Below are 11,815 nucleotides of genomic sequence, written 5' to 3' on the forward strand. Positions count from 1 at the left end.
AACTTCTGTAGTTTCTAGGACTCACCTTCCCAGGGCTCAGCTGACTAATCTGATAAACAGTTTTGCTTGTGGACCATATTGTTGTATTTTTGTTTTGTTTCACTATCACAAATTCTCCAAAATATCAATGTCTAGCCAGATATTGCACCATCCTACACAATGCACATACTACCCTGGACCACCACAGCATCCTGAACATACTGATCTTACCTGGCACCACAAGCTAAGCAGGATGGTTAATACTAGGATGACAGACCATGAAGGAACACCAAGGATCTCCACATAGGGCTAGGAAAGAGTCCTACCAGAAATCTAGGACAGATCTTGCTACTCAAAGGTGACAGAACAAGACTCAATGGACTAGCGGTCTGATTTAGTATATATATGAAAGTGTGCTGCTTATGCACTGACCCATGGTTCTTGAAGCACTCTCTTGGCAGTTTACAGTTTAATTATGCAGACTTTCTCCATCCCCAGTGAGCTGAGTACAGTATTAAATTTTGTGACCTTGGAAGGCTGTGAACCTCAAGCTGGCTTAAACCCAGGCCGTGAACAGAGTTTTGCTGCAGTTGGACAGTGTCATTGAAGCTACCAACATGAATTTGACCAAACTCCAGGAGGCAGTGGAAGACAGGAGGGCCTGGCATGCTCTGGTCCATGGGGTCACGAAGAGTCGGACACAACTTAACGACTAAACAACAACAAATGGAGTTTAACCACTGTGCCACAAATATAAGGCAGCTTCTTGTATTTCTATATTCCTGTGACATTTTCATCAGATAGGCAGCTAAGACAAAGTGACTGGAGCATGTTGACTTCTTCCAGAGGGCCACCATTATCCATGTAAACTTGGCTAACTTGTTAGGAACTCTTTTGACTCCAGGCCATAAAACAATTATCCAGTCATACCAGGTTTTGATGGCAGCCCTGCAGATTTGAGACTTATCATGTGGCCTTTGAGTTTTACGTAGTTTTTAAAAAAACAAACTTGGGCTAAATTTTGAGAGAGGATTCTGCAGTACTTAAAAGATATATAACTTTTGGAGAAAGAAGAATGCCTACACATGGGACTTGAGTCAGATTCTAAATGTGATTTGAGAAAATGTACTTTCAAAATCACTGCTCATACATTTCGTTTTGTGAGTGAGTGTGCTGCATGCAAATAATGAAAAACAATGGGAAATGCCCCTTGAGTTCAGTGGAGGTTTTAAAGACTTTTAACAAGCTAAGAAGAATATCTGCCCACAGAATTTTGCATGTCCATTTGCACTGAGTGTGCACAGAATGTTGGGCTCAGCCCTAGAAATCAATGTACGTCTTGTTTGCCCCACCAGGCATTTGGTTTTTGCCTAACAGGCCTGAGGTTCTTTGTCAGCAGCTGTTCACCTGTTTTCCAAAAATGCTATTATCCATCTTATCTATATATCATCAAATTATTTGTTTAACTTGAGTTTTTTGTGGTAATATTGCATCTTTGCACTTTAAAAAGTGTTTTGAATATTTTACCTCATCTATCAAAATAAACTAGGCAAATAAAACACATAACCATTGATAGGATTCATGGATATGCTTAACTTTCTTAAGTGATTAGATTTCTGGTGGGTAACACCATATCTGTGGCAACAAATTCTATAAATGTAGGGTGAAGCATTTCTCATACTCTTTTTATTTCTTTTGTTTTTCTTTGAATCTAATCTCATCCAGTCAATTCACCAAACTGTTCAATTCCTGTGTATACTTTCTCCATCCTATGCATAATTTTATAAACCCTCATCCCTATATCATTTCAATTCCCTCCGTATCTTCTTTGAGATGATGGATGAGTGCACATGTATGCACATGTGTGCAATCCGAATCACACACATTATTCCAAAGACAGCTCATGTTTCCTGAGTGTGTAAGTCAACCTATAACTCTCAACCAACATTAGAGACTTCTATACAGTACTGTATATCTAACACCCTCCAGTGATTTCCATCTCACTAAAACTAACACCAGTTGACTACGGTGAATGGTGAAATTATTATATTATTCTCCATGCAGCTGCATAAACATGAGTAGAAGCTTTTTACTCTTACATCCATATAAGGAAAAATGTCACAAGTGAGAGATGGGTCTCAATAGCAAAAAGGTTTCAAAAGCAGTTCGAACATTATTTTCTAGCCATAATGATGTGTAAATAGCTACATATTATTTACCCATGGCAAATAGGAAAACACTAAGTATGTTCCCTGCTTAACCAAGAAATGAGAAATCTTTACCAATCTATGACATAAACTACAGGAAAATAAAATACTCAAAAGCTATTGTGAAAGGATAATTCTGCTTTCAAAATGGCCCTATACAATGGTTTACTACTGGTTTTTAAAAGGTCTTTCCCAATATATTTTTTTTCAATGAAGAATTCATTCTCTAAATTCATTCTCATTGAGAGCTTGGAAAAGTTTTTTCTTTTTACTCCCAGAATCCCTCAGTCAGCCTGGCCAGTTCTTGGAGTTGTAATCCAAAACACACACATACTAACTTCCCCAAATTCTGGCACACACAAATTTTCTATCTATCTCTATCTTGTCCTTAAGCAAATCCATCTCAGAATGGAAATGCAGAGATGGTTTAGTCATTATCTTTCCTTACTGTCGTTGTTCTGCAGTGAACCTTGGCCCATCCGGAACTTACAGCTCCAACAGTCCAGCCAGCCCATTGAGCTCAGCCAGCCTCACCAGTCCCTTGAGCCCTTTCTCTCTTGTCTCAGGGTCCCAGAGCTCCCCCACCAAGCAAGGCAGCAATGAGGTAAGTGAACTAAAGCAACTTATACACAGTAGTTAGAGAAAATGCAGCAAAATAGGAGAGGAAGAGGAGGGGGACTATGACAGCATGGAAGTAAAATGCTTTGGGATAACTTACATTTGATGATTAGCATTCCACCAGTAGGTGTCAACCCAGATAGCACTCAGAAAAAAAAGGGGTTGGAGGTTTGCTTAGAACTCTTCATATGTTGAGTGTGTTCATCCTTTAACTCCAGTAGCAATGCTGATATCAGGCCAAAAGGTGCACCAGAAAAAAAATAGGAAATGTTAAGGTAAAAGCATCCTGTTGCAGGGCAAAGGTAGGTGAGACACCGAGCTATAACAGGGGTAGGTGTATGACCAGGGTGGGACTGCCCCCATTGCTATTTTGATATAAGAGTATATGCACAGCCTGTGCTGATCCTCCTAAAACAACAAGGTTCTTAAGCCAGGACTGGCATCCTAATTACAAACAGAAGGTAACTTCAGGGTTGCATCAGGGTGCCCTTTCAGTATGTGGTTTCATGTGCCTCTTATTGTTTTTGTTTTTTAATACTCTTGAGAAATGAAATGTCATGGTCCAGAAGCTGATCTCTCTCCAAAATATAGTCACTTTCATTTCTCTATTGACTTTGTTATGGGAAATCCATTGAAATTAGCAATTAGGGTAATAATTAGCTGGTTGTTTGGCCTGTGGCAAGGCTCCCTCCTTTCCTCTATCATGTTTACTATCTGGTAGCTAATGGCGGATCAATGTTGCTAGCATCACCCTAGTATTAAAGAGGAAGTTACCCCTCCTGCTTTTCAGGAATATTTGGAATGCAACCTTAGAGAGCTTTATGCCCTCTGATGCCTGTAAACCAATGGTGTGGCACAGAGAAAAGCTCACTATGCAGTGGCAGGTGCTCTGTAATGCAATATCAAGTGGTCTCCATATGATATGCACATATATGTTGCATATAGAACTGCAATGGCCATGCATCATAAGCAGGGAAACTCCAAGCATCTGAAAGTGTTTGAATGACATGGTAGTAGTTGTTAGGTGATGTGAACTTTGCAGCCTGCTGTCCTTGTTCTTGCACCATGCAGCAGCCTTTTGTAAATTATCATAAATGGAAGCTTGACCTATTTACTTGGCCCCCTAAGGCAAAGTTGGTCCAATGTGATCGTGCCCATATTACTTCCTTGCCTGTGAAACATATTGCCAACATCAATGCACTTTGTCCATTTTAGAAGGACAGCTCAAATGTCTTGAGTGAAATGTCCAGCTTAAGGGTGTACGGCTTCAAAGGGCTCAGACCGCATTTGTCATCAAACCCCCCAATCAACCACCCACCTCAACCCCCTCACATTTCATCTCTATGCATGTGTGGGACCATCACTTCCTGCATTGCTAAGACCTTGCGACGTGAATGCACATGGAATCACCACCGGGCTTTCCAAACTGACAGCAGCATTGTCCTCAGATGTCACTTCACATTGGGTGGCAAGCAGAAGACTGCGTGAGAAGCCAAAAATATCTGTACTTTGGATAAGGTTCCAGGAAAAATATGCATTTTTATTTCAAAATGGCAGGTATTTTTGAAGCAGCTGCAAATTTTCCTTCACACTCTGTACATGGCATGTTTGGTGACACTGGGCTGATTGAGGGCCTCCGTGTTTTGATACAGGGTTGTCTAGCAAAGCAAAACACTGGCTATATGAAATCTGGGTTCATGGGGTATCCAGTTGCAGCTGCCTTGTCCTGAGTTGTACACTTGTCTCTATTTGAGTCTTGTGTCTCACTAATTCTCTTTTCCTTCCCATTCTCACAGTTTCTCTGATCTTTCTCCTAACACTTCTTGGCTTCCTCTCTGCTCCAGGAGCCTGGTCCACCTCGACCTCCCCTCCCTAAATCATATGTGCCCTTGGAATCTCCTCCGACTGTCCCTCCACTCCCTATCGAAAGCCGCCTCTGGCCGTATCCTACCTCCCCTTCCTGGCAGCAAAGCAGCGAGGCGAAGAGGGGACAGGTATCATAATAGACTCTGAGAGTTGGAGGCATGCTCTGTCCTTTTGCCACACTCAGGAGAAACGGAGGCAGGGGAAGGGATATGGAGGCAATTGGCAAAAAAAAAAAAAAAAGACATTTCCAGAGAGTAGCCATTTCAGTCTGCATCTCTTGTTGCAAAACAACAAAGAGTCTCGTCACATGCTTTCGAGAACTATGGCCCACTTCTTCAGATGGCTCTATACAGTCAATGAAAGCTTTGGCCAAATTAAACTTGTTAATCTTTAAGGTGACACTGGACTCTTTGTTGGTTAACAAGGGCACCTGTCTCAGCCCTTAAAGTCATGATGGACGATAAGGGCAGTTTCACATATGGTATGCTCCCTGTATGTGGATTATATCCGGGTATGAAGAATGTAATCTACCAAGCAGCTTCTAGGAGCAATTTGCCTTTCTGACAACATAAGGAGCTACATTCTCTGAATGATTGCTCGTGATGTGCCTGAACTATGGATGAGGACAGACGTCAGGAGCAGAGTTTGGGCAGGTGACTTTTTAAGACCAGGTATCTCAGAATTCCTGTGGCCAGCATGTCCTGTCTCCATGCTAGGTGGCCAGTTCCTGGAACTGCAGTCTAAAAAGATTACCTGTCCAAACTTCAGGCAGGAGTAAGGCTTGTATTTCAAGCTAGAGACTGTGTCCAGAAATGTGAGATAGTTTTTCTTTCCCAAATAGCGGAGGTCCTTTTGAATAAGGGATCTGTTGCTTGGTAAATACACATTCCATTATTTGCATTAAGCAAAGACATTCTGCAGTTGTTTTAAACGATACAGCCCTCTGCAGGAACAAGTTGTAGCAAGCCCCAGGCTCATGTGGCTTCTCCTCCTTCCTTCTCCAGCACAGAATTACAGAAACTTTTACTTCTGATTTAACCACAGTGTTTTTTTTCCAGACTAAACTCTGTTTAATTTTAACTATGGTTTGCTGAGACAACTCAGCTGATAACCCATGGTTTGATGCTGACTTGTTTCAGACAAGCCAAAGTTAAGACAGACAAAATTATGATTTTGTATAGTATCCAGATGTGACTTATATTTATACTGGTGGACACATTTTCTATGCCTTCACTGACTGCTTTTTCCTGTTGAAGAATGACAGGCAAACCATGCACACCAGCAAGAATTTCATGAACAATTTCTCTAAGAATAAGTCTCAGCTTAGTTTCTAACATAATTTATAATATTTCTCAGTTCTGCCATGCTCAATTTGATCTGCATTGGGATAGAGGAACCTGTGATCCTCCAAATGTTATTGGACAACAGCAACAATATTCCCTGAATATAAACTATGTTGGCTGATGCAGATATAAGTTGGAGATCAGCAACATTAGGAGGGTCACTGGCTCTCCAATCCTGAGAAAAGCCCCACAAAAGCAGCTGAAATGTTTTAAAGCTCCTAGGCATTTTGTTCATATCAGTGTTGAGAAGAGATACCATTGTGATCTCATACGACCTGGTCTGGGAGATGCAGTCGTAACAGGCCAATTTTCCAAATACAGTAAGTTGAAGAAGAAAATCTGCAGACCTTTTGTTTCTGGGGCCTTAAAACTGCCCCTGCTTTCCTGTGTGCTTTCCATGGGCTTTCCAACATGAGATAGATGACTTGGGGAATACAGTATAAGCCCCCCCCCAAAAAAAACAAATATGGGAAAGAGGGAAAGAGAAAGAAAGGAATTATATATTTTTAATGTAAAAATGGTGTGAATTTGACTTTTTAGCCCAAATGTTCCCCCCCCCGCCCAGTTTTAACATGAACAGCTCTTTCAAAAGTTTAATTAAAGAAATATTTTTGATATTTTTCACTTGGTTTAGTTGTCTTAGCAGCCAATGTGGAAGCTGTTATAATACACATAAAAATGACCAGACTGATAAGTTGCTTGGTCCAACATATTTGCACTGGCCCATTTTATGTTCTTTATTTTCTCTAGCTTTTATTTCTGTTTCTTCCATCTTGCCACTCACCCTCTGAAAAAGTAGTTTAAGCTCCTAGCAGAGACTGCCTGCAAGGATGCTCCAGAGATGAAGCAGAACAAGGAAGACGGGCAGGATTTTGTCTAGAATTGTTAGGTGCCCCATTTTCAATAAGAGGAAAGTTCTCGGCAGGAAAAAAAAAAAGCTTCTTCACACTGTTGGTGCTGTTGCTTGCTTTCCCATCAGTAGCACAGTGATTTATCCTAAAACTATGTTGCCCATGAACTCTTTCTAGTTTTCATTTGTAGGGGTGGGGTAATAGTATGAGCTTAGTTTTCATTCACCAATGTTTGTATCAGCCTGGAATGACTAACTCCTCTGTGCAACTGCAAGGATGAACTTCAGTTGAGTAAAGCCCAGAGGAAACATTTCCACAAACTTTAATGAAGTTTGTGCTTGGGCTGGTAAAAAAAAAGATTTTGCAAGGCAGGGACTCTGGTAAGCACCGTTGCCTATACGATAAGTTGCTTGACATTTAGGACAGGGATAAAGAAAATCCTCTTACTCTAATTCATGTCCCTAAATGCAGGTCCGTTGAACAGAATTGACTCCATATCACCATCGTTGGCTTGCTTCTGAGTCTTCAGATATAAGTCAAGCATGAATTTCCCCTACCTTTTTTCTCTAAAAACTGAGGAAAATTTACTTTTTTGGATTGTATGCCCCAGAATATCCCTGCCAACATGGCCACTGACAATGCTGCCTGAGGAATTCTGACAGGCATAGTCTAAAAGTAAATTTTCCATCTCTGATTTTACTCTAACAGATTGATTCTTGATCACTGAGTGCTTCTGACGTTTTTTAATAATGGGGATAAAAGCCTGCACAAGTAATTTTTCTGGTTGACTGTGTCCTTTCCCTTTTTCTTTGTGGCCTTTCTGTTCACTTTTGGTATGTGTGTCTTTGACTGAGTTTTGTGTAGTTAAGGCAACAGGCAGCTGTCTGGAGGCAGGACTTCTTCTCAGCTCTCCCCATAGCTCCTCACTAGACATGTATTTGCTCAACAGTCCAAATCCAGCTTTGAGCAGAGCAAGAAGGACCATCATCGGGCATCAGCTTCAACTTCTACAGCAGAGGCTGGGCTCTTACAGACAAGGCAGGACCACGATGCCGAAAAGCAAGTTGCTCTCAACAAAGGTACCCGAACACATACAGGATTTTAGGAGAAGGCCTATTTGTTTCACTGATACTTCTGTTCCTCTAATTTAGCGCTTCCCAACCTGCTGCCCTCCAACTGTGTTAGACTACAAGTCCCAGCGTTCCTAGTCGGCATTGGCCATGCTTGGCTGAGAATTATGGGAACTCTAGCCCAACTAGGTTTGGAAAGTTACTTTTGAAAAACTAATAATATTACAGTTTCTACCCATCTCCATTGTTAGTCATCATCAGAATTATGAATCTGAAAGTGTCCTTTTACTTCCCCATTTTGTAGAATAACAGTTTTTGGTTTTAAATGAGAATGCTATAATCTGCTGGTCTATAGTCCACACCTATGCTCTTATAACTGTAAAAGGGGTTAAGAACTATTTCACCCGAGGACTAAGTCACCCCTGAATGAAGACAGCACACACTGCAAAAGAAGTAAGGGCATCTGTCATTACTGGTAGCACATTGTCTAAGCTTGGGACAAATTGTCAGCCATTCAGAAAATAAACGTTCATGTTTTATACCAACATTTTAAATGAAAATGTTCTATTTCCATTGACAGTTTTTGTTGTCAAATTCCTCTGTCCCCACCATTTATTAACTGAGCATAATGTAACTGTATATATTGGGGATGGGAATGGAAGATGGTTTGGGAGAGTGGCCATCATTCCTCACAAGGAAGAGGTAGGAATGTCCCAGGTCAGATATGCAGTGATGTCTATATGTATTATTACTAGCAGAAATCTGCCTTTCCCCCTTGCTAATAAAATCTCTCTCTCATTCTCTCTGTCTCTCTGCCTGCATTCTCCCAGTTGGCATTGTTCCACCGAGGACCAAGTCACCCTTGGATGATGACATCACCCCAACATCAGGTGTGGTGAGAAGGAGTGTCAGCAACCTGTCCAATGGACTAAACTCCCGCGTAAGGCTAAACCTTAATTATTTTTCATTTCTTCAAAAACAAAGTACAACAGCAAAACAAACACTGCTCTATAGCAAATGTCTCTTTGAACAAAGTAAAATTTTAAAAGTACAACTCAAAACATGCATTCACAATGAATCAAAACAGCAGTACAAAGAAACAGCCATTTCAAACAAAAGAGACTGAGATGAAAGAGGCATTAATTGCAAAGTGGATGGTGTCACCAAACTAAAATTGCTTTAGCACAATAACAGCAATGACAGGGTTGAGAATATAAAAGAGCCCCCCAAATGAAATGATATTGGCAATGAAATGGCACAAAAATCAGTGTTAACTGGACCTCTCTAGGGAAGGCAGGGCATACCATAGAAAAGGCATGTTGTTGAGAGCAGAGCCTGTCATAATGACCTCTCAGGCCTCATGTCGGCAAAGAGAAAACCCATCAAAAAGAAATTCCAATTCCAAACTGTGAAATGTTCATAGCAGAGCTAGGCAGAGTCAGCAGGCTGCATGAAATCCCATAACCATTTATGGGGACCGTATCCCAAGGTCCTCCTCTTCCAATGCCCACTATGCCAAATTTTTGGTGCCCAGAACATTTTCTTTCAGTTGCCTTCAAAGGTTATGGCTTTTGTATAGTGGGATTCAAAGCATTCTTCCCAACCCTATCAAAATGAGCACTGAACATCATATGCGCGCGCACACCTCCATCTTGAGTTGTTTCCAGGCTGGATGAAAATCTAGTCTGTAGGCTCACCAAAGCTGTCCAACTTGTGTAACAATACTGTTTTGAATTAAGCCTAGAAAATATATGGGAGCCAATAAAGATACTACAGTGTTAGAGTAATATGGTTCTAGTCTTTCTCTGATAACATCTACTAAAACTGTATGACTCCTTTTGAATAGGCTCTACTAGGGGCTGATGATGGAAGGTGTCAGGAAACTTCAATGGGTCCAAAACACAGCAGCCAGATTGCTAATGGAGGCTGGACACAGTGACCACACAAGCTCCCCATTACAGCAGCTCCACTGGCTGCCATTCTGTTTCCAGGCAACATTCAAACTGATTGTTCTAACCTATAAAGCCTTGAATAGCTTGCATCCAAGCTATCTAAAAGACCACATCGCCCTTTATGAGCCTGCTCGAGTGTTAAGATCATCAGGACAGGCCTTCTTCTCAGTCCCGCCACCTTCACAGGTACATCTGGTGAGGACACGGGAGAGGGCTTTCTCTGTTGCTGCTCCCAGATTCTAGAATTTCCTCCCACTGGAGGATAGGCTGGCCCCATCTTGACTGTCCTTCCAAAAGCAAGCAAAGATGAATGCCTGCTGAGTGGCGTTTTAAAAATGGATTGTTGTACCTTACTGCACTGAATTTGTTTCAGTGTTGCTTATGTTTTTCTGTATTGTATCCATCGATCCTTTTAGTATTGTGCAATCATTGTTAGTAACTTAAATAGCCACCTTGGGTTCTTTGTAAAGAGAAAGGCAGGTTGAAAATATTTTAAACAGAGAGAGCGAGCAATAGGCTAACCTCAACAGTTAAGCACAGTAGCATCAATGCAGAAGTGCTATATATGAATCTTTTCTACTGGCACATTGAGCAATGGGTTGCAATAGCGTGACTGACTGGGCAGTCAAATTGCACAATCTGTGTTGCTTGGGTGTAACACCCACACAAGATATGCCTGTGTACATTACTTGGCAGCAGTCTTGATTCTGGTCAATATGTAATGTGACATTGTGGCCCTCTTGCTCCGTGTCATTGGCCGCCATTTGTTGAGTTATAGAAACTCTAAATGACATTCCATTTTTACCTTTCTTTCAGTCAGCCCTTCAAAAGAAAATAGAGAATTAGGTGTGCTGTCTTGTTCCTCACCATCTTGTCTGTTTTTGTCCTTAGCCACAAGCTCTGACTGAAAAGAAGCATTGTCAGAAAAGACCCACAAGAATTTTCCTATACTAACATTACATGTTATCTTGCAGTGCTTCAGAACTCCCTGCTACAATACTGTACAACTTAGCTATAGCATCGCCTTTTTCTTTATATGTCTGTTTTTTTTCTTAATTGTAGCTATTACTGAAGTTTTGATTCTGAAAACATGTGGGCTGCCATAAGCTCACAGCTACATAGTGCTGCCAAATGAATGCTGCCTCCTCCTCATTGTCATCATCATTAGCATAGTAATGTCCCTACTGTTCCAACTTTTCTTTCCAAATCTCTCATCTAATTTGGTATCACTCAAGCCTTATTCAACTGTTATTTACTTCACTTTATCCAGGATGTGGGCAGGGGAGTGCCTAATGCCATCCTCCTCTATTGCCATTTTCCTTGTGTAGAAAACAATATGCCTGAAAATGAGGGATTCCTGCAGCAGCCTTTTCCATCATCAAGTGTCTTGGTTCTTGAGTGTTCCTGCTTCCATAACAAACCTCCATGCAGGCAGGGATCTTTTCTTTCCTGACATGCTCTTTTCTGTGTGAGCAAAGTTACAAGGCAGGGGGTGGGGCTCACTGCTCCCTTGGCTTTCATGGAGAATGACGCTTGGTAAGTCATGTTTGAATTGGGCTTCAGTCACAGCCAGACATCTTTTGTCCACCTTATGTTCCCACAAACCATTGCACTAATCATTGGCCTGTCTCTTGGCTCTGAGGTTAGGCTGCTGCCCCACTCTGAGTGAGCCACGTGCAATCTAAATTCTATTCCTGAGGACTGGACCTTTCTATGAATCAAAAGTTGAAGAAATCATTTTGTCCTTTGATTGTAGTTAGGATATTTTCATATAACCAATTTTGACCTTTAATAACTGTGATGTAGATACCTGCATTAATGGAGGCTGGAGTAAATAACCCATGGCCCCTTTCAGCTCTACCATTCTGTGATCCTGCTCTGAATATGTCCTCAGGGTACACTAATTGTACAGTCGTGCCCCACTTAACG

The 11,815-nt window shown here is 41.3% G+C and overlaps 1 protein-coding gene across 34 annotated transcripts in view; it reads left to right on the forward strand.

Moving 5' to 3' along the window:
* PLEKHA6 (pleckstrin homology domain containing A6) overlaps positions 1 to 11,815 on the forward strand; it is a 235,629-nt gene that overhangs the window by 210,895 nt on the left and 12,919 nt on the right. For 26 of the 34 annotated variants that reach the window (XM_078391906.1, XM_078391905.1, XM_078391911.1 and 23 more), the window contains 4 exons: positions 2,651 to 2,790; positions 4,649 to 4,798; positions 7,814 to 7,943; positions 8,765 to 8,874. In XM_078391906.1, coding sequence (XP_078248032.1) covers positions 2,651 to 2,790; positions 4,649 to 4,798; positions 7,814 to 7,943; positions 8,765 to 8,874 — 530 coding nt within the window. The remainder of the gene's footprint in view (positions 1 to 2,650; positions 2,791 to 4,648; positions 4,799 to 7,813; positions 7,944 to 8,764; positions 8,875 to 11,815) is intronic. The other 8 variants (XM_078391918.1, XM_078391915.1, XM_078391920.1 and 5 more) reach the window with 1 other exon arrangement.

This window comes from Pogona vitticeps, chromosome 4 (genome assembly GCF_051106095.1).
Source record: "Pogona vitticeps strain Pit_001003342236 chromosome 4, PviZW2.1, whole genome shotgun sequence".
In the NCBI taxonomy this organism is placed as follows: domain Eukaryota; kingdom Metazoa; phylum Chordata; class Lepidosauria; order Squamata; family Agamidae; genus Pogona; species Pogona vitticeps.